General features: G+C 35.0%; 2 protein-coding genes across 2 annotated transcripts; both read left to right on the forward strand.

The window, feature by feature from the left end:
• The first annotated feature begins 17,530 nt into the window (after window positions 1–17,530).
• Window positions 17,531–19,570, forward strand: LOC140889993 (zinc finger BED domain-containing protein RICESLEEPER 2-like). The gene is made up of 3 exons (XM_073297739.1): window positions 17,531–18,006; window positions 18,165–19,432; window positions 19,533–19,570. The coding sequence occupies exons 1-3, from the start codon at window positions 17,531–17,533 to the stop codon at window positions 19,568–19,570; spliced, it is 1,782 nt and encodes a 593-aa protein (XP_073153840.1).
• A 1,685-nt stretch (window positions 19,571–21,255) lies between these two features.
• LOC140891599 (clathrin light chain 2-like) lies at window positions 21,256–23,903 on the forward strand. The gene is made up of 3 exons (XM_073300189.1): window positions 21,256–21,687; window positions 22,914–23,067; window positions 23,162–23,903. Exons 1-3 carry the CDS (start codon window positions 21,371–21,373, stop codon window positions 23,714–23,716), a joined length of 1,026 nt encoding a protein of 341 aa, XP_073156290.1. The 5' UTR covers window positions 21,256–21,370; the 3' UTR covers window positions 23,717–23,903.
• The last annotated feature ends 454 nt before the right edge of the window (window positions 23,904–24,357 follow it).

Consider the following 24,357-nt stretch of genomic DNA (forward strand, 5'->3'; position numbering starts at 1 on the left):
CTGTTCTTGAGAGATGGTGAATTTAGGAACATATTCTCCACCAGATTTGATTTTGTTCATCTCACCTCGCATGAAGCCCATGGCCGAAATCACAAGCCTATGTGCTTCCTCCATACGTTTCATAGTGTTCAACATTATTTTCATCATCTCCAGTTCCTTAGTGTTGATGGAATCAAGATGAACTGAGCAGATCTTCGCACTTTCTGATCCATAATATTCTGGTGGTTCATTGGACTCTTCTTTTTGTGCAGAAAAATCGTCACCTCCTTCGTTAATGCTTCCTTTGGTCTTCGACGTCATTGTCCCACTGGGCGTGCCAAAATTATGTTTGCACATAAAAATTGGCGAATTTTGTGTGTTGCGCAAGCGTGCCAGGCACGTGAGTGCCGAAATAAAATAAAAATGAAAAATAAAATCTAACTTCTAAAATCAAGCGAATGTGAGTCCCGGTTTCATCGTCGGTCTCAATTCTACCGGTTAAACGCCAAAGAACATAAGGAATAATAAAGAAAAATCATTAATAGCCATTGAAACATCAACATTACTACTAAAAATTTGAAAATGACAAGTGTTTTCCATAAAACAAAATAAAAGATGTTGCTGGAAAGCTCGAGGAACTACAAAATACAACTGAAAATATAGAAAAATACAAGAACAATGATGAAATTTCAAAAATGTGCAGAAATATGCTGAAGAATTCGAGCTTTTGAGCTTGGAATTGTTGGATTGTTGGTTGTTCTCTTGTGTTCTGCATGAATGCACCTTTTATATACTGTTTCCCGAGTCAGTTCCTCAACTGCTTACCTCCACTAGCCCCACTACTTGCAGCACTAACAGCCCCATTAACAGCCCCACTAACTCTTAACTGATTTGACTTGGTTTTCTTCTCACTCTTTCTCAGCTTGGTTCCCCGAGTGCCGAAAGTTCCCCGAGTGCCGAAGGTTCCTCGAGTGCCCAACTTCACCATCCCACTACTTGTAACTATTTTAACTTGGTCTTCTCCTATTTCTCTGCTTGGTTCCTCGAGAGTCAATTCGGTTCCCTGAGTGCAGTAGTGGGTCTTGGAAGTTGTTGACCAATTCTTTGCAGTTCCTGTAACTTTATTGGACTTTAATTCACCGAGATCTATCATTAAAATTCTTAATTGATTAAATGATAAATTAATGGCACAAATTAATTTATGGGTCAAACAAATCCCCCCGCAAGCTTTTGGCCCAACGGGCCAATATGCTTGGATATAATGCCACGCTTTGAGCTGAGTTTCCCGCAAGATTTTGGCCCAACCAACCAATATGCTGGAGAAAACATGTTCCTTGATTGTGAAATGTAGTTCCTTTGCTGGCAAGTATCGCTTTGTGGCCCTCGGGCCATGGTTCTTATTCGCGTATATGAGCAATTCTTTGATGTCATATTTCCACAATGATATAAAATGTTCCTTGGTCCGTGGGCCATGGTTCCTCCAGTATGCGAGTAGTTCCTCGACCTTAGGATTTTGGTTCTTCCAGGACGTAACAGGTTCCGCGGCCCTCGAGTGGTTCTTTGATACACTTTGTACTTACTTTTATACCTATACAAAAAGTGTGTGATAACCAAAGGTTGAGGGAGATATGGTGCCCCCCGAGCATTCATAGAATTGTGTTCTCGATTGATGGTTCCCTGTAACCCTGCACAACACTTTTGGTCAATGACAAAAAATTGTTGAAAAACTGGAATCTTACTGTTATACTTCAGATTTTGATGAGTTTTTTTCCACACTTCTTCCTCTCTTTTGTGAAGTGGAGTGCATCGATCAACATCATTCTCTTGATTGAGATTTACCAAGCGGCGGGTATCGCCTGTTGGGGAACTCCCACTTGATTTTCCACCTTCATTGGGGTTACGACTTTCCTCAGCAGTTTTCTTCGGGTTCACCGTCTGTTCTTGAGAGATGGTGAATTTAGGAACATATTCTCCACCAGATTTGATTTTGTTCATCTCACCTCGCATGAAGCCCATGGCCGAAATCACAAGCCTATGTGCTTCCTCCATACGTTTCATAGTGTTCACTATTATTTTCATCATCTCTAGTTCCTTAGTGTTGATGGAATCAAGATGAACTGAGCAGATATTCGCACTTTCTGATCCATAATATTCTGGTGGTTCATCGGACTCTTCTTCTTGTGCAGAAAAATCGTCACCTCCTTTGTTAATGCTTCCTTTGGTCTTCGACGTCATTGTCCCACTGGGCGTGCCAAAATTATGTTTGCACATAAAAATTGGCGAATTTTGTGTGTTGCGCAGGCGTGCCAGGCATGTGAGTGCCGAAATAAAATAAAAATGAAAAATAAAATCTAACTTCTAAAATCAAGCGAATGTGAGTCCCGGTTTCATCGTCGGTCTCAATTTTACTGGTTAAACGCCAAAGAACATAAGGAATAATAAAGAAAAATCATTAATAACCATTGAAACATCAACATTACTACTAAAAATTTGAAAATGACAAGTGTTTGTCATAAAACAAAATAAAAGATATTGCTGGAAAGCTCGAGTAACTACAAAATATGACTGAAAATATAGAAAAATACAAGAACAATGATGAAATTTCAAAAATGTGCAGAAATATGCTGAAGAATTCGAACTTTTGGAGCTTGGAATTGTTGGATTTTTGGTTGTTCTCTTGTGTTCTGCATGAATGCACCTTTTATATACTGGTTCCCGAGTCAGTTCCTCAACTGCTTACCTTCACTAGCCCCACTACTTGCAGCACTAATAGCCCCATTAACAGCCCCACTAACTCTTAACTGATTTGACTTGGTCTTCTTCTCACTCTTTCTCAGCCTGGTTCCCCGAGTGCCGAAAGTTCCCCGAGTGCCGAAGGTTCCTCGAGTGCCCAACTTCATCATCCCACTACTTGTAACTGTTTTGACTTGGTCTTCTCCTCTTTCTCTGCTTGGTCCCTCGAGAGTCAATCCGGTTCCCTGAGTGCAGTAGTGGGACTTGGAAGTTGTTGACCAATTCTTTGCAGTTCCTGTAACTTTATTGGGCTTTAATTCACCGAGATCTATCATTAAAATTCTTAATTGATTAAATGATGAATTAATGGCACAAATTAATTTATGGGTCAAACAACGTGTTTGCATGATATTGTGTTAGTATGAAAATTTACTCAGTTGTACACAGAAAAATAGCGACTACGGATAACTACGTCATAAAAAAACAATTGTTCCAAACACATCTCTTGTTTAATCGGATCTATAATATATATATATATATATATATATATTTACTATAAACACGAATTATATTCATTATAGATAGATAATAACGTCTCATGCTAAGAAACTCACTCAATTAGATAAATATTTATTTAAACGCTTCTATATTAATTTGCATCTATATAGTCAATAAAAAATTATTATAAGAAACTATTCGAAAATTACAATTTACCCAACACTTTTCACATATTCTGTTTTGTCTATAATTATCATTAAAATTGATAATATTTATATGATTTAACTTGTTTTTTTTTATTTATCGAGTGATATTATCATATTATGCGTATTTTGTATCGGTTAGAGGAGTTGGAGTAATGCTTAACGTGTAAAAAGAAAGAAAAATAAGATAGCGCGAGAAAAGAAACAATAAGTAAACAATTAGGTAGAAGGGAGCTCATCCCAATGCCGAGGCGCCGAGAAACAGGCACCCAATACCCCAATGTGTTTCAATTTGTTTGGAAAGTTTTGTGGCAGTTTAAAAAGGAAAATAGATCAGATTTGGAGGAATTTTGTAAGGTTTGCGGCATAGGACAACGGGGTAGATGAGATCCTAGTATATGAGTAATATTCAAATCATACATCCAACGGTTCGTATTTTTATACATAGGCGTAATTAATTATATATTGTTGACGTGGCAAATCATGGAACATTAGATCTATCATTGGGGTATTACCCATATGCTAGGTTGAAATCTACCGGGCAACGGCTAGAGACTTTAGAATGTGCAAGAGCAAGAGAACTCAGTACGAAGACGAAAGACATGACCATCCGGAGACGGATAAACTTATTCTAACTTTGTTCTTATTCTTCTTTTGTTTTATGTTTTTGCTTGATGGATTGTTGAAAGAAGAACTAAATTTTTTAGTCTAGAGAGTAGACAGATTTTGATATTTGAATTCGTGATTTTGATATTTTGATTTATATATTCGGATTTTTCGCACAATTTATTTGTATTTTTCTGCTTTTAATGTTTTCAATTTAATGATCATATATTGAATGATTTATTGTTTAAAATTTATCACTCGTAGAGGTGATTTTAAATAAAACATAAGAAAATACATCATTGGTGTTTATGTTTTTCGAAAGATATAATTCCATTGAAACCATTATAAGTACTGTTATCTTATTTATCTGATTTAATGTTCGAACTTTGATAGAAATCTTGAGTATAAATTATATACAAACTTCTACTAATCACTTGGAAAATAGAGTAGAAAATAATACAGATTGTTGGTTAATAAACTGAAATAATTTATAACTAATAAATCAATAGAGATTAATCTTGGTGGATAGTCATATGAAATCAAACCTCTAGAATTTATCTCTCACTTATTAATATTTTGCAAATTCATTGTTAGTTAATTTTATTTATGACAATTTTTATTAGTTAAAATCAACTCATTATCCTAGCTATAGCTTATGAATAGGATTGAGATTTTATTAGTTTCAAACATTAATATAATATCATTTGATTTATTTTTATGTGGGATCAACTTAGACCTAATTCATAAATTAAAATTTGATATCACACGCTTGCAAGCAAAAATACCACTGTAGACACTTAAATTTATCCTAAAGTTATGGAAAGTACAAAATAATATTAAATATCAATAAAAAAATAATTGACTACTTATAGGAAAATTAAATTTCTACAAAAAATAAATAGTTAATTAATTGATATTTTAATATATTTTGTGATCAAATCAAGATTTTAAATTAAGATTGCATCTTGCACAAATTGGAAGAGAATACTAATATTTTTAGTGTTTGAAATCAAATATTGAATCAAATGAAAGAAAATACTAATATTTTTAGTATTTAAAATCAAATCTTGTGATTAATGGAAGATAATCACCAAATAATCTCGAGGAGTCAATCAAATTGTGACATCTCATTAAATCGAAAATGGTATGAATCTGCATCCTTCATCTATAAATAGGGGGCAGATGACCAAGAAAAAGACACAACACAAAAGACAAATAAGCAGAGGAATAAAAGATTTCAAGACATTTCTCTCAAGTCAAATTCAACAAATTCAAAGAAATCAAGAGAAATTTCAAGGTGTTCTTCTTCAAGTCCATCAAATTCAAGAAGATCAAGGCGTGATTCAAGGAATTAATTGCGTTCTTCTTCAAATATATTTAAATTCATTCAAATTCAAGAAGATCGTGTTCTTCATCAAATTCAAGAAGATCGTGTTTTTCATCTAATTCAAGAAGTTCGTGTTCTTCATCAAACAAATCAAATTCAAGAAGATCATGTTCTTCATCAAATTCAAGAAGTTTGTGTTCTTCATCAAACAAATCAAATTCAAAAAGATCGTGTTCTTCATCAAATTCAAAAAGTTCGTGTTCTTCATCAAATAAATCGAATTCAAGAAGATTGTGTTCTTCATCAAAGTCAAGAAGTTCGTTGTAGAGAACTATGTCTCTCTCATGATCTTCTCCCCCCTGGTGGGGAGTTTTTGCCCTCTCCAGGATTCGAACATGCACCTCCAGATCTTAAATGCAATGTTCCCTCAATCCTGGTACTATTGAACTAGCTAGCTCAATGGTACCAGGATTGAGGGAACATTGCATTTAAGACCTGGAGGTGCATGTTCGAATCCTGGGGAGGGCAAAAACTCCCCACCAGGGGGGAGAAGATCATGAGAGAGACATAGGTCTCTACATAAAAGGGTGCCTTTTTTGTAATGGACTGGGCTGGCCCAGCCATTCTTGCACTCATGGTCTTCTCTCCCCTGGTGGGGAGTTTTTGCCCTTCCCAGGAATCGAACCTTGTAACACAGGCTTAAATACAAAGTTTTATGATTTCTGGTACCATTGAGCTACTGGGCCAGCCCAGTCCATTACATTCGTGCTCTTCTTCAAATAAATCAAATTACAGAAGATCGTGTTCTTAATCAAATTCTAGATAACAAATTTCAAGGCGCGATTCAAGGAGTTCATCGCGTTCTTCCCAAATTTTGAAGTTTAATTCGATATCAAGGTGTTAATCCATCGAATTAAATTTATCAAGACATCAAATCGTCTTCCAAGAAGATCAAATATTTTTGAAATATTTTTTCAAAATAAATTGTAGCAATAATTTTGTAATTTCAATTGCACTTTGTAATCAAATTTGTTTATTTCACATAATTTTTGGCCATCTTCAAATTTTTGACTAACGATATTGAAATTTGTATCATATGATACATCGTTGGATTCGCATTTTGGAAACGACACTACCGTAAAAATTTCAAGACAATCAGAGTTATTTTGGGCACGGGTGCACGTTGATCTCCCGCACTATAAGGTGCGTGGGATCAAAACTATATATATATGGTCGAATTTGAAGATTATTTGAAATTAGGTGAAGTATGCAATTTCCGGCCATCTTCACATTTTCGACCACCGAGATTGAAATTTGTATCATATGATATATCGTTGGATTCGCATTTTGAAAATGACCCTACTGTGAAAATTTCAAGACAATCGAAATTTTTTTGGACACGGGTGCACGTGGATCCCCCACACCCTATATATATATATATATATATATATTATATATATATATATATATAATATATATATATATATATATATATATATATATATATATATATATATTCACTATTTTATAATGCACAAACTCATTAGATTATATATATATATATATATATATATATATATATATATATATATATATATATTCACTATTTTATAATGCACAAACTCATTAGATTAATTGAATTTGATCTAAAATGTTGGTGGACAAAAATGTCATTATTTGTTTTGTCATGTTCTTGAAAATAAAAAGGGAATGATATAAATTTAACATTAAAAAAAGCAACTCTATAAGACCACAAACTCATTTCCTTCCTTTCACCACTTTCGGCTTCACTCACCACTCCAATTATGATTTATCTTCATTTTTCTTATAAAATTATGCAAACATTTCTTTTTTTTAATATATAATTTTTTAGAAATTTATGAATATCATTTATGTTAATCTTACTAACACATTATAAAATTCAAATATTACAATACACACATAACATATAGGGATGGCAATTTTCTCCAAACCCGATGGAGGATCCGATACTCGACCCGAATAAAATAGGGTATGGAGGAAAATTTAGACCCGATTAAATAATCGGGTAATCGGGTATGGGGATGTTCGGGTTCGGGTATGGAGGCGGGTCTTGTAATATCCTACCCATACCCAACCCGATACCCGTTTAAATTAATATATATTAATTATAATATAATATAACATATATAGGTATATTATATATTTAATTGTATTAAATAAATATTTACTTTTCCAAACCCACCAACTCGGCCATTTGTCTTTTTCATTTCTCTTTTTCGCCGTCACCATCTCTTTGGCTCTTCCCTTCACAAATTTGGAACTCATTTCAAGGTGAGACTATACTACATCAGGTATGCTACACCTAGTAGAGCTAAGCCCTTGGATCAAGGGAGGGCCCACATGATAACATGTGGGTCCCACATGTTTTCATGTGGGCCCTATTGATCCAAGGGCTATGCTGCACCTGGAGAAGAACTCCAGGTGCAGCATAGTCTCACCCTTTTCATTTTTTATCCTCTCTTACTCGTAAGTATATTTTTATTTGACTTCAAGAATCTAAAAGTGCTCTATTTTTTTATTATGTGTAATTGTATTCTTTACTTGTTTGAATATTTTCCGATTCATTTTAGGGTTTTTTTTAACCAATTCATTTGGGATTTTTAATTGCTATGAAACTTTGTTTTTGGTTATTTTAGTGAAGTAGGCTATTTTTCCTAAGATTTTTATGGCTTTGACGCTTAGTGAACCATGGGCTATCATAATAATTTTTTTTAAGTGAACTTTGTTTTTAATTATTTTTTGTTCCGTAGGCTATTTTTCCTAAGATTTTTATGGCTTTGACGCTTAGTGAACCTGAAAGAGTGGGTGCCCGGTTAGCCAACTTGTGGCTAAAGGCTTTTATGACTCTATGTATAAACAATATTTGTTTAATATAATTTACATTCATTAATGGCATTTTCTTTGTCTTTCTTCATATTGTTATATTGTGATATACTATTGTTGTTTTGATAAAGACCTTGAATATACTATAGTGTAAGTAAGATGAGATAGTGAATAAAGAGAGATCACTATTATGAAACACATCTTATAGTCACTGTATATTTTAAACAGTTCCTAGTCAATTGAGCCGTCAGCTAATAAGGATAAGGATCGCTCGAGATTGAGACTAGCATTTATGATGCCAAGTACCATGTTTCATTGGTAATGGACATGAAGATGTTCATGATCGAACTACCCTATTCGGACTTTCCAAGTGGTTATCACTTATCGAGTGGATAAAGTCCGCGGTTTTTGGTTGTACACCATTAGTCCTTACTACTTGAAACATCATTGAGACTCTATATGCTAGTACTGTACTTTGACTCGTTTACCGAATCTATTGGGGTCATCAGGTGTCGGGATTGGGTACAGTTACGACACATATAGGAGTCGATGCTTTGTTGTCAAGGATTCACCACATACTTGCGAGTATGGATATCCTATGCGATCTGAAGAGATATTAGTGTGACGAATCTCTGGCTAGAGTACATGATGTGTTTTAGGTTACTTGGTTTTCCTAGTAACACATGCGATGTCACTATTTGATCTCCAAGATGTAATGCATAGTTATCGAATCTCGAACGACTCTCGATGCACCAATGGTTGTTGATTCGATCGGGATATATGGATGAAGGGACCGTACTGTACGCTAACCAAAATCTACTGGTTCTTGCAGGCATTATCAGTGATACCTAGGAAATCATGGGGCGATGTTGCTAGACGCTCTTACCATGATTCGTTGGGCAAGTCGGAAATTTTTGTTCCGAGTCATAAGGAGTTGTGACCCCACGGCTAGCTGTATCCCTGAACCATTGAGGGTCACACAAGTAATGGATTACTAAACCCCGTTGAGATAGTTAAATTTAAAGAGTTAAATTTAATGAAAGAGAAGTTGTACTTCTTAAATAAAAGGAGTGAAATTTCCTAAAATGACATAGGGATGAGCATTTTTGGAAATCACTGAATTCGGATTCAGAAAAATTATCTTGACTTCAAAAGATGCAGAAATGGTTTCTGTGCAAATTGGTAAAATCACTTTATCAATCGGAGTCACGATGAATTTTATATTAATTTCTATAATAACAGGCTTGGCTTGTTGGGCTTAAGTTATGGATTGTGGGTCCTAAGCAGTTAGAGTCCTAATACAATTATAACTTAATCTAGTCTAGAAATTATCTATAAATACATGTGTAGTGTTCGAAAATCAAAAGCTTTCAGTCTTGCAATTTTCGAATTACACACATATATTTTCAAGAGGAATTTTCAAAAATCCTCTGCTCCTTTTTGAGATAATTCAGTCTGTAATTTTTGTGAAAAATTACATTCTGAATTGACATATCAAATCTGTTTATTCTCTTCGATAAACATCTGATTGATTTCTAGTGCAATCAATCAGAGGGTTTTAGTTTTCTATTCGTGGACTTAATTCCGGAGGTTGATCGTGATAGTCATCGGTTCCCGGGATTTACAAGAAGAGCAGATTAAATTCTGTTGGAGTCCATAATCAAGCCTTTGCTTGAATAGGTAAAATATTTAACTGTGTTTATTATTTTACTTGCAACAATTTTAATCGTTAGGATTTGATACCCACGATATGGAATCGTTCCATATCGAAAAATAAAATTTTTAAACTTTCGCTGCTCCGGGTATCACATCTGTGTGATCAGAGAATGCGTGTTCCAACAGTGGTATCAAAGCCAGGTCGTAATCTTTGATCAAACGATTAAAATTAATGATTAAAATTAATCGATTATACAAAATTTTTAGCCTCGGTTTTTGGAAAACAAAATGAAAATTTTAAACGAAAATTAAATTTGAACAGGGCAACGGGGCAGCGATCGTCGCTGCCCAAAGGGCAGCATGATCGCTGCACAAGGGCAGCAATCGTTGGGGCAGCAATCGCATGATCGCTGCCCAAAAGGGCAGCAATGGTTGCTGCCCAGGGGCAGCGAGATCGTTGCCCAAGGCAGCCAAGGGGCTGACCTACACCCCACGTGGGGGCTGCCCTGCCCCACGTGGGGGCGGGGCTGCCCGGGACGGAAAATTAAATTTTTTATTTTTTTCCAGAATTTTAAATTTTTGAAATTTTAGTTTTTGGTCCGATTGAAAATTGTTTTTGATTGGTCCGCGAGGCGTCTGATCAAATTGTTTGAGTCCGAAATTTTTAAAATTGATTTTTGGATAAATTTGAATTTTTGGAAAATTTATAAATTTTATCTGTTAAATTAGATTTTATAAAATTAATTATTTTGGTACAATTGATGATAAGATATGATCTTATGAAAGGATAAGAAAATTTGATTTTATCTTTTTAATTATGATGACATTGCATGTTATCCAATTATTTAATTATTGAATTAATTATTGGATAAAAGGATGATCGATTGCCATGACCAATTTGGTAGGTGTATGTTAGGTTATTTATATTTGATTTTATTGTTGTTGGGTTTTATTAATGGGCTTGGTTTATAGCCCAATTTGATTTGTCATTTGTAATAAAAAGTGGGCCTGGTTTATGGTCCGTTCCCACCCTTAAATATGTATCCCCTACTTGTCATCGAAATTTATTGTAAATTTATTAGACTTAGTGGGAGATAAAGATTTGAAGACAAAGGTGGGCCCAGCAGACAATAAAGACCGAAGAAATGTAAATTGGAAGTTCAATGTAATAGGATTGCATTGAATACTTGCATATCACCTAGGATTGGACTTAGACTCGTGATTGGCAACCACGGGTCGATTAGTGATTGAGATCGATCATCCTTTAAATAATATATGATATTATTGTTGTATGCATGTTTAGACTAAATTGTATGAATCCCGCAAGCATACAAACTTTAAAAGATGAGACGAATTTTCAAAATTAAAAATCCCTCATTTTAAATATGATTTAAAATTGATATCAAGATAAACAAAAGGGAATTTAAATATTGTTTAAATGTTCCTACCTTCCATCAACGATCAATGTATGAGATGCTACCCGCGGGCACGGTCTGGCTCATATTATTGGGGGGGCCCGTTCGTCGGAAAGCTGTACATTGGATCAACACATGTTGTAAGTTGGATGAAACTCCCATAGAATTGGCTCATATTATTGGGGATCCACATGGCGACCGTCCATCACAAATTAATATTGATGGATAATCTTGACATGTCACAATAAATGGCGTCATATTATTGGGCCCTTATTGGACATGAGGTAAAAACATGGGGGTTGCTTTGGAAGCAATTGGGCTCTACCTTTTGAAAATTATGGTTGGCTGATATTATTCGGGACTATAGTTTGTCAATTGGACTCCATGTTCCCACTAAAGAAACTAGTTTCACGTTTTAACTAGAGGGTAGTGAAACTGTTAAAATAGTGGGAGTGAAATTCATAAAATAAATTTTGCCATATTTTATGTCTTAGTAAATTAATTAAGCAATCATCGATTATTGTCTGTTTCATCTCAGTATATCATTATGATGAATCTTCGTAATCCACATGTTTCAATTCTCGAACAAAACAAACTTTCTGGCGCAAACTATACGGAATGGTTCCATAAGTTAAGATTGTCCTGAGTTCGAAAAAGATTTTCTAAGTGTTAGAAAAGGCTCCTCCGAAAAACAGCCCCGGCTGATGTAACTTCGGAAAGGTTGGCCGAACTAGAGAAATGGTAGGACCATGATCTCAAGGCCAAATGTTATATGCAAAGATGGACAAGTCTAAATAAGTTTGCCATCACTGTAAGAAACCCGGTTACTGAAAGCGCAACTGCAAAGAATGTATATCGAGTAGTTACGAACTACAAAGGATATATTTTATAAATGTTTCACTTAATACTATTTCTTGGGTATTAGATACCAGATGTAGATCTCACATTTGCAATGAGTTGCAGATGATGACAAGAAGTAATAGGCTAAGGATGGGTGAGACCCAGTTAAGGCTCGGGAATGGTTCCAGAGTTGAATCCAAAGTTATGGGAAACATTTGTTTAATTTTGCAAAACAATTTTAAGTTATTTTTTAGAGATGTTTTATTTGTGTCAGATTTAGTTAAAAACATTATTTCTATTTCTATGCTTGATAGAGATGGTTTTTCTTGTAATTTTATGAATGGGATTTGCAATATTTACAAGAATGAATGTTTGATTGGAAATGGACAACTTGAAAACGATCTATATAACTTAAAATTAAAAGACGTTCCAATTGATTATGTTGATAAACCGGTAACAACAAATAAAAGAAAAAATGATAGTCAAAACCCGGCAAACCTTTGGCATGCTAGGCTAGGTCATATTTCTTCAAGAAGGATGAACAAGCTAGTGGGAGAGGGCATGTTTGATATGTCTGATATTAACTCTCTACCTACTTGTGAGTCCTGCCTAAAAGGAAAAATGACTAAATCTTATTTCAAAGGGAAGCCTGAGCGTAGTCAAAACCTGTTGGATTTGATCCATACAGATGTTTGTGGACCATTTAGTATCGGTACTAAATTTGGTCACACCTACTTCATTACCTTTACTGATAATTATTCTAGGTATGGGTATTTATATTTAATGAAATATAAGTCTGAATCATTTGAAAAGTTCAAAGAATTCAAGGCTGAAGTAGAAAACAAACAAGGTAGAAGTATTAAAGCACTTCGATCGGATCGAGGTGGAGAATACTTAAGTACCGAGTTTTTGAGCTATCTAAAAGAGAATGGGATTCTCTCTCAGTGCACTCCTCCTATGACACCTCAGCTGAATGGTGTCTCGGAGCGTCGCAATCGAACTTTGTTGGACATGGTTCGATCTATGATGAGCGTCACTGAGCTCCCTCCTTCGTTTTGGGGCTATGCACTTGAAACGGCGGTGTTGTTGTTGAACAATGTTCACACCAAAGCAGTGAATAAAACTCCATACGAGTTATGGAATGGCAAAGCTCCTAAGTATTCGTACTTGAGGATTTGGGAAAGTCCTGCTTACGTGAAGCAGACAGTGGGAGATAAGTTGGATAGTCGATCCACCTTATGTTATTTTGTAGGATATCCGAAGAATTAAATCGGATATTATTTCTATCATCATACTGAAACAAAAGTGTTTGTTTCGAGGAATGCCACTTTCATGGAGAAGGAGTTTTTATTAGATAAGAAAGGCAAGATGATGGAACTCGAAGAAATTCGAGAAGAACCTGAGATACAAAATAACGATCCCACACCTCAAGAACCTTCAGTGGACACGCCTACACCTAGGAGATCCGACAAGACTTCTAGACCTCCTATTCGATATGGTCTTCTTCTTGAAGGGGATCAAAGTGAACCCGACATTGGATGTGATCCAAGAAACTTCAAGGAAGCAATTTCTGATGCGGATTCGAATTTATGGCTTGATGCTATGCAGTCGGAAATAGACTCGATGCATACAAACCAAGTTTGGTCTTTAGTAGATCCTCCCGATGGAATTGTTCCAATAGGGTGTAAATGGATCTACAAGAGAAAACTTGGGCTTGATGGCAAGGTACTAACCTACAAGGCACGATTGGTAGCAAAAGGTTATACTCAAAGACAAGGAGTTGAATATGATGAAACCTTTTCACCAGTCGCAATGTTCAAGTCCATAAGAATCCTTATTGTCATAGCAGCATGGTATGACTATGAGATATGGCAAATGGATATGAAGACTGCATTTCTTAATGAAAACATTAAGGAAGAAATCTATATGATGCAGCCCGAGGGATTCACATCCATGGGAAGCGAGCATAAGGTATGCAAGCTTCAGAGATCAATTTATGGTCTCAAACAAGCATCAAGAAGTTGGAACCAGAAATTTGATGAAACAATAAAGGACTTTGGTTTCATCAAAAACCCGGAGGAACCGTGCGTGTACAAGAAAGTAGTTAAGGATGCGGTGACATTCTTAGTACTTTATGTTGATGACATCCTACTCATTGGGAATGACGTAGGGATGTTGCAGTCAACAAAGATATGGTTATCAGGTAGATTCTCAATGAAAGATTTGGGTGAGGTCTCCTATATTCTAGGGATACAGATCTATAGAGATAGATCTAAAAGAATGATAGGACTCACTCAAGCAACCTACATCGACACCATATTGAAAAGGTTTTCTATGGATGAGTCCAAGAAATGACATCTACCTATGTGTCATGGAGTTTCTCTATCCAAGTCTATGTGTCCCAAGACTGACGAAGAGATAGAGAAAATGACACACATACCATATGCGTCAGCCATAGGTAGTATTATGTATGGGATGATATCTACCAGACCGGATGTAGCTTTTGCTCTGAGTGTCACGAGCAGATATCAGGCCAACCCCGGTCAAATGCATTGGAAAGCCGTGAAGGATATTCTTAAGTACTTGAGAAGGACTAAGAATATATTCATGGTTTATGGAGGAAGAGAATTGAAATTGGAAGGCTATACCGACTCTAGCTTCCAAAGCGACGTGGATGACTCGAAGTCAACCTCTAGATTTGTATTCATGCTCAATGGCGGTGCTGTCTCTTGGAAGAGTTCCAAGCAGGACACCACAGCGGATTCCACCACTGAGGCAGAATACATTGCAGCATCAGCTGCTGCTAAAGAGGCCGTTTGGATGAGGAATTTCGTCCAAGAGTTGGGCGTAATTCCTGAAGCTGTTGGTCCAGTTCCGGTGTACTGCGACAACACTGGTGCCGTTGCTCAGGCAAAGGAACCAAGGTCTTATCAAAGATCCAAACACGTACTGAGGAAATACCACATCATCCGGGAGATTGTGGAAAGAGGAGACATCACTGTCGAGAGAGTGGCCTCTACAGACAATATCGTTGATCCACTTACTAAGCCATTGCCAGGACCATTGTTTGACAAACATCGCGAAGCAATGGGATTACGTAGTATGACTAGTTGGCTTTAGGGCAAGTGGGAGATTGAAAGAGTGGGTGCCCGGTTAGCCAACTTGTGGCTAAGGGCTTTTATGACTCTATGTATAAACAATATTTGTTTAATATAATTTACATTCATTAATGGCATTTTCTTTGTCTTTCTTCATATTGTTATATTGTGATATACTATTGTTGTTTTGATAAAGACCTTGAATATACTATAGTGTAAGTAAGATGTGATAGTGAATAAAGAGAGATCACTATTATGAAACACATCTTATAGTCACTGTATATTCTAAACAGTTCCTAGTCAATTGAGTCGTCCGCTAATAAGGATAAGGATCGCTCGAGATTGAGACTAGCATTTGTGATGCCAAGTACCATGTTTCATTGGTAATGAACATGGAGATGTTCAAAGCATGCAAATGGATATTCATATGATGAATGATCGAAATATCCTATTCGAACTTTTCAAGTGGTTATCACTTATCGAGTGGATAAAGTCCGCGGTTTTTGGTTGTACACCATTAGTCCTTACTACTTGAAACATCATTGAGACTCTATATGCTAGTACTGTACTTTGAATCATTTACCGACTCTATTGGGGTCATCAGGTGTCGGGATTGGGTACAGTTATGATACATATAGGAGTCGATGCTTTGTTGTCAAGGATTCACCACATACTTGAGAGTGTGGATATCCTATGCGATCTGAGGAGATATTAGTGTGACGAATCTCTGGCCAGAGTACATGATGTGTTTTAGGTTACTCGGTTTTCCTAGTAACACATGCGATGTCACTATTTGATCTCCAAGATATAATGCATAGTTATCGAATCTCGAACGACTCTCGATGCACCAATGGTTGTTGATTCGATCGGGATATATGGATGAAGGGACCGTACTGTACGCTAACCAAAATCTACTGGTTCTTGCAGGCACTATCAGTGATACCTAGGGAATCATGGGGCGATGTTGCTAGACGCTCTTACCATGATTCGTTGGGCAAGTCGAAAATTGTTGTTCCGAGTCATAAGGAGTTGTGAGCCCACGGCTAGCTGTATCCCTGAACCATTGAGGGTCACACAAGTAATGGATTACTAAACCCCGTTGAGATAGTTAAATTTAAAGAGCTAAATTTAATGAAAGAGAAGTTGGACTTCTTAAATAAAAGGAGTGGAATTTCCTAAAATGACATAGGGATGGGCATTTTTGGAAATCACTGAATTCGGATTCAGAAAAATTATCTTGACTTCAAAAGATGCAGAAATGGTTTTTGTGCACATTGGTAAAATCAGTTTATCAATCGGAGTCACGATGAATTTTATATTAATTTCTATAATAACAGGCTTGGCTTGTTGGGCTTAAGTTATGGATTGTGGGCCCTAAGCAGTTAGAGTTCTAATACAATTATAACTTAATTTAGTCTGGAAATTATCTATAAATACATGTGTAGTGTTCGAAAATCAAAAGCTTTCAGTCTTGCAATTTTCGAATTACACACATATATTTTCAAGAGGAATTTTCGAAAATCCTCTGCTCTTTTTTGAGATAATTCAGTCTGTAATTTTTGTGAAAAATTACATTCTGAATTGACAGATCAAATCTGTTTATTCTCTTCGATAAACATCTGATTGATTTTTAGTGCAGTCAATCAGAGGGTTTTAGTTTTCTATTCGTGGACTTAATTCCGGAGGTTGATCGTGATAGTCATCGGTTCCCGGGATTTACAAGAAGAGCAGATTAAATTCTGTTGGAGTCCATAATCAAGCCTTTGCTTGAATAGGTAAAATATTTAACTGTGTTTATTATTTTACTTGCAATAATTTTAATCGTTAGGATTTGATACCCATGATATGGAATTGTTCCATATCGAAAAATAAAATTTTTAAACTTCCGCTGCTCCGGGTATCACATCTGTGTGATCAGAGAACGCGTGTTCCAACAGAACCGTGGGCTATCATAATAAGGTTTTTTTAGTGAACTTTGTTTTTTGTTATTTTAGTGAACTATGGTCCGTAGGCTACTTTGTTGTGTTTGATTAATTTACTTTAAATCCTGCAGTCGTTCATTTTGATGAAAAGTATAGAAAATACTAAAACCTAAAGTTGCAATCTGCAGAGATTATTTGATTGTATTTTTTTTTAACATAAATTACTTATATCATTTTTAGGTTTATTAGATGGACTCAACAGATCTTGTAACAGAAAATGAAGTACCATCATCTGAAATAAATCATGAGGTTCCACATATTCCAGAAAATACGACATCTGTTGATGGTGCCTCTCCTAGTGAAGCAAGAAATATAAAGTTAACTTCTGATGTGTGGAATCATTTTGAAAAAAAAGAAAATTAAAGGATTGGACAAAGCAATTTGCAGCTATTGTCAAAAATCCCTTTCTGGTAACAATAAGCATGGGACAACACACTTACGTGATCATTTCAAAACTTGTTCAAGAAGAACTGTTAGTGATATAAGGCAAAAACTACTGATTAAAGAGAACAAGACAGATTTTGCCATCAAAGGCTTTCAATTTGATCAAGAAACATCAAAGTCTATACTTGCTGAAATTATAATTTTACATGAGTATCCATTGACAATAGTTGAGCATCATGGGTTTCAAAAGCTTTTAGCAAGTGTTCAGCCTTTGTTCAAGGTTCCAAGTCGCAATATCATCAAGAGAGATATACTAAAAATGTATGACTTTGAAAAGGCAAAAGTATTGAGTTTGTTGGAATCTAATAAAGGAAGAATTGCTTTAAGTACCGATATGTGGACTGCATCTAATCAGAGGAAGTGATTTTTGGCTTTGACAGCCCATTTCATAGATGATAATTGGACTTTGCAAGGTCACATTTTGAGGTATATTTTCTGTTTTTCACTAAAATATGTAATATTTTCAGTTAAATAGATACTTACATACATACAAAATTGTGTTTGAATTATGTACGTAGGTTTGCTTATGTTCGGCCTCCACATACTTCAGAAGTTCTTGCTAATGTGATAGTTAAGTCTATGATGGATTGGAATATTGATAGGAACATATCCACCATTACTGTTGATAATTGCTCCACTAATGATTCTCTTATGAACTATGTGATGCATAAGCTTGATCATTCTACACTTATGCTAGGAGAGTCTTTATTTCATATGTGTTGTGTTGCTCATATTTTGAATTTAGTTGTCCAAGATGGTTTGAATATCATTGCACCTAGTGTTGAGAAAATTCGTGAAAGTGTCACATATTGGAGAGCATCTCCTAAAAGAGAGCAAAAGTTTGATGATGTGGCACGGATTGTAATGCGCAATATGAATGCTAAAAAATTGGTGCTTGATTGTAAAACCCGTTGGAACTCAACGTATTTGATGATCATGACTGTTATATCCTTTAAAGAGATGTTTGCTCGTCTACGATTTTGTGATCCATCATATAAATCTTTTCCAACAGATGAGGAGTGGTTGTTAGCAGAAGAGGTTTCTCAAATATTGAAAGTTTTTTATTCTGTGACTGAAATATTTTCTGGAAGAAAGTATCCCACAACAAATATCTTTTTTCCTAAGGTTTGTGAAATTAAAGCTTCATTGATAAAGTGGACCACATCTCCTAACAAGATTGTTTCTTCCGTGGCTGAACGGATGCTTTCCAAATTTGAAAAGTATTGGTCTGATATTCATGGAGTAATGGGAATAGCTACTATTTTAGATCCAAGATATAAGACAAAGTTGGTTGAGTATTGTTTCAAAAGAACACATGGAGAGATTGGCTTTAAAGAACCTGTTAGAAGGATTCAAAAAATGTGTTATGATTTGCTTGATGATTACACAAATAATAGTGGTCATTCTCGTGTTGAAAAAAGGTCGATGGAGACTAGATTGAATACAAGTACTGATGATTTTTTGGATAGTTTTGATAAAGAAGTAGCACTTGAGTGTGACATTTATACTGATTTCAAGACTGAGCTAGATCATTATTTGGAAGACAAAGTGTTACCGAGAAATGTTGATTTTGACATATTGGAGTGGTGGAAGACCAATGGAATCAAGTATCCCACTTTGATGAGGATGACACGAGATTTGCTTGTCATTCCAATATCAACGATCGCATCAGAATCTGCATTTAGTACAGGTGGCAGATTGGTGAGTCTTCATAGAAGCAGACTTCATCCAAAAAACTTAGAAGCATTGATGTGCACTCAAAGTTGGTTATTGAACGAGAAACAAGGTAATATAAAATTGAATTTTAGTTTTTATTGTTTTTGAATGAAAGTATTATTCATTTACAATCTACAATAATGATTTGTCTTCTTCATTGAATTTTGTAGCTAAAAGTTCACAAGAAGCAGAAGCATATTACTCTTAAGTTGAATATGATGAGGATACCATTAATGTTGATGGGATAAGTTTTAATACAGCTTATTGTTTTTAAAATTTGAAAGTAAACCATTGGGCCAATTTTTTATATTTCTTTACATCATCTTGCAGGACACAACAATTCCAAGTGATGAAGACATTTATGATTAGTTCGGAGTTGAAATTGATCTAGTTTGCTTTTTGGATAAATAATTTTTAATATTTTGTTATTTTTCCTGTGATGTTTACTTTGGGAATTTTTATCTTTAATAATTTGTTTTATTGTTCATTTAAATAATTTGGTAAATATTAATAGCTTTATCAAAATAATTCAAAATTGAGAAAAATCAAGTGTAGTTGGTAATAGGGTATATGGGTAGGGTATGGATATTCGATCCTCCGATGGGTATGGGGATGAAGATGAAATTAAATATCCGATGTGTATGTGTATGAGTATGGGTATGGGGATGAATTTAATAAATGGGTATGAGGATGGAGATATAATATCCTACCCATACCCGACTCATTGTCATCCCTAATAACGCATGTGCATCATAGCTAGTATATATAAAAGAATGCACCGCTTTCTTCTCCATCCTAAATTTTTGGGATTTGATCCCTATGGCTTCACCCCAACCAAATTTCCTTTTTTTTAATTTAATTATATTCTTTATTTTTATTTGCACTTTTGGGCCTTTTTTTTGCAAAATTTTTTGTGTTTTTGTTTCTCTCTTTTAAAATGTATAATAAATTTTCGTGTTTTCGTTTCCCTCTTTTAAAGATCATGCAGTAGATGTATTATACATTTTAATTTTTTTAATCTCATTTTTATCTTGTCATTTTTTTGAATTATTATAAACACATTATGCTTGAAAAAAATAAGAAAAATTAAGTATAATATTAAATTTATAAACATTTAAAAATATCATAAAATTATCCGTAAAATTTAAAAAAAAATTAATAGATTTGTTTTCTAAACATTAAAATTTAATTTATAAAATTAATAAATAAATATGAGATTTTTATCATAATAAAATATATTTTTTATTTTTAAGTACAATATAAAATATGTAAATATTTTAAAATATAATAAATTATATGCGAAGTCTAAAAAAATCAAAATATATTTATTTATAATCCAGTAATTCGGTTAACGATTTTTTTACGAAAACAAAAAACCGAACTGAATTAATCAAAATTTTTTAGAACAAAAATCGAATTTCTAAATTAACCAAACTGAATTTTCGAATTCATTCGGTGGATTAATTCGGTTTAACCGATATAATATTCATTCCTAATTATCTTGAAACTATTAATTTCAATAGAAATGTATCTATTACACATTATTAATCAACTGTCTTTATTTTGAAAGTATAACGATGTTAGTTGAAATGAAAGAATACAATATTTGAATTATTTATTTGTGTTTTCATATTAACATTAATTAGTTGGTGCATTATTATATAATAATATTATAAATAAAAAAATGATACAAGAAATAATATATAAGATTGAAAAAAAATGAGATTTTTTGTTAAAAAATTAAATGTTTAATGAAAAAAGGCCTAAAAGAGGGAAAAAAACTCCAAAAATTTTAGAAAAAAAAAACCAAAAATGTAAATAAAAATAAAGAATTAAATATTTAAGAAGGACTTGAAAAAAAATAAAAATAAAATTGGTTGCGAAGGTAAACGGTGCCGTTTACACCCCACAGCATCCCCTACAATTGGGGGATCCAATCCCTAAATGTTTCCGATCGCATCACACACACACACTTACACGTACAATTGAAGATCAGGTGTTAGGAAAAATGGATTCGTTTGATGATGGCGGGTTCGGGGTTGATCCAGCAAACGATGTCGTTGAGGGGATCCAAAATGGCATGCAGTACGGTTTCGAAGGTGGCAACGACGTCGCGCCACCGCACATGGTCCCCAACGATGACATGCACTACTCCACAGACGATTATGGCTACGGCGATTATGGTAACGGGCAGCCGTACGGCGTGGCGGATGACAATAATGAAGGGATTTTCACGTCGTCCGATGGCGGCGGCGGCGGAGGACCTCTGCTTCCGGAACCCAGTCAGATGCGTGAGGAGAGCTCCGCTTTCCGCGAATGGCGTCGGTAAATATTAATTACCCTTTTTCCCTGATGATTCTTTTTATTATATACATGTTAATTAATCTTTATATTAAGAGAAGATAGAGTTCAGGATCATATTCAAACAATACATACATATATAGGTGCGTCGTGGGTGGGTGCGTGCATGAATCTTGGGTTCGTTTGATTGTGAATTAAATTCATTAATGCTTAAATCAGAGTCTAACTGCAGTACTTAGTTTTTGCTGCAAATACGTTAATTTTTTCAAGCTGGTTTCATTTCGTCAACTCTCACAGTCACACATGAACTTATTTTCGTAAAGTGAATGGAATATGATACGTTTTGGGTGGTGAAAACTTATAAATTTGTATCCCATGGTTTTGTTTTATTGGTCATAAATTCATATTTTACTTGTTTACATATTACTTATATAAAGTAAAATGAATATCAAATGATTCAACTTGAAATATATGTTAATAATATCAAATTATTAATTTGGTAACATGAAAGAAGTGAATTTTGAGTTTGTTATATTACTTCTCTGAAGAACGAAAGTACATTTGAATGCATATAATCCTCGGCGATAATGTGTGTCAGGTTTTTCAAGTTATTTACCTATGAAAGTGAATTTTGAGTTTGTTATATTACTTCTCTGAAGAACGAAAGTACATTTGAATGCATATAATCCTCGGCGATAATGTGTCAGGTTTTTCAAGTTATTTTCCTATGAAAGTGAATTTTGAGTTTGTTATATTACTTCTCTGAAGAACGAAAGTACATTTGAATGCATATAATCCTCGGCGATAATGTGTGTCAGGTTTTTCAAGTTATTTTCCTATGAACAATTTCATAGGCTCATGACTGAATGTATCGAATATTTGCCAATCACGTGATGTCGTCATGTCCACACTAAACTAGCGACAGGGTTGCGTTGGATTGAGATTTTGTGCAGCGTTGATCGTCACCTTTACAAAAATTAGGTGAAAAGTCGACTATTAATACCTCGGTTAAAAGTTGTTTATGATCAGCAATTTAAGCTTTTGGTGAAACATTGAATCTATCTGGTTCTGAACATTTGGTCTAATCCTTCTTCAAGTTGTATGTTATTATATGTTCCTTTCCGTCCCTTCTTTCGGGACACTCGATAAAATTGGAATGATACAGAGTATATGATCCTTTTCAGGAAAGAGCATAAACTACAAACATTTCTGTGGCATGAATTTTGACACTTATCTTATTTTCTTTGCAGCCAAAACACAATTTATCTCGAGGAGAAAGAAAAGAAGGAGAAGGAGAAGAGGGATCAGATAAACGCTGAAGCTGAGGAGTACAAGCGGAAATTTTACGAGAAAATGACTCAGAATTGCGAGACTAACAAGGCCCAAAATAGGGAAAGAGAGAAAGTAACTTCAAATTTCATGTGTCATGCATGCATATAGTTTCAAGAAATTTATGACATAAAACTGGGGAATTCTTTTTTATAATGTTTTGGTGCAGCTTTATCTTGCCAACCAAGAGAAGTTTCATAAAGAAGCTGACAAACAATACTGGAAAGCCATAGCGGAAATCATACCCCGCGAAGTTTCGAAAATTGAGAAGAGGAGAGGCAAAAAAGAAGACGAAAGGAAAGTTTCGGTCGAGGTGATTCAAGGGCCGAAGCCTGGGAAACCCACCGACATGTCGAGAATGCGTCAAGTCCTCCAGAAGCTGAAGCAAACTCCTCCACCTCACATGCTTCCACCCAAAAAGGAAGAAGCCAAAGATGCAGCAAAAGAAGGGAAGGATGGGAATTCCGCAACGCCAAACGCGTCCAAGGATGCGAAAGATGCGAAAGACGGGACCTTGGCCACACCAAATCCGTCCAAGGATGCGAAAGACGGGAACTCTGTCACACCAAATCCGTCCAAGGATGGGAAGGATGCGACACAGACTGCATCTCCTGCTGCAGAGAACAAGCCTGATTCGGATACTAAAGCCGATGATGCTGCTCCTAAAATAACGACCCCTGATGCATTGTCCGCGAAGAGGACAGAGTCTCCTGCTAATGCCTGATGAGTATCGAATCTTATAGTTATATAACAAGATTTTGTGGTTTAGTCTATCATTTCATGTTATTTGTATTTACCATTATGAGAAGTAATAATTGGAGCTCTGTTTTGACAAAACTTGTTTGGGTCGAGAACGGGCATTGTGTTTTATGTTTCTCTTTTTATGTAATAAATTAGGACTAGGAGTATCACATGCACTTGGTCATTTTCCACGTTCTTTATCCTCAATGCTGGCATGGATCACTGGATTGTAAACAAATCTATTGAGAAATAGACTTGGACTTAACTCAATCCCAAAATCGAGCTCCAGAGAGGTCCCAAAAGCTAGCTCGAGGGGAGATTTGTATTTGTTTATATAATAGACTTCCAGGATATTTACTCAATTGACGTGGGACATAACTAACAGACCACCAGAATCAAATCGAATCGAATATTTGTAAAAATTTAAAGCTCGAATTAAATATATTCGAGTTAGAGTTCGATTCGAAACTCGAGAATCTTAATTTTTTTACTAAGTTTAGCTTGAAATATTTAAACTTATTCACGAACTATATATATATATATATAGTTCGTGTACATTATTTTATATTGATAAAATACTAAAGCCCGCGAACTGATTCGCAAACTATCGAACAAAATAATTTT

This window comes from Henckelia pumila, chromosome 3, assembly GCF_033568475.1.
Source record: "Henckelia pumila isolate YLH828 chromosome 3, ASM3356847v2, whole genome shotgun sequence".
In the NCBI taxonomy this organism is placed as follows: Eukaryota; Viridiplantae; Streptophyta; class Magnoliopsida; order Lamiales; family Gesneriaceae; genus Henckelia; species Henckelia pumila.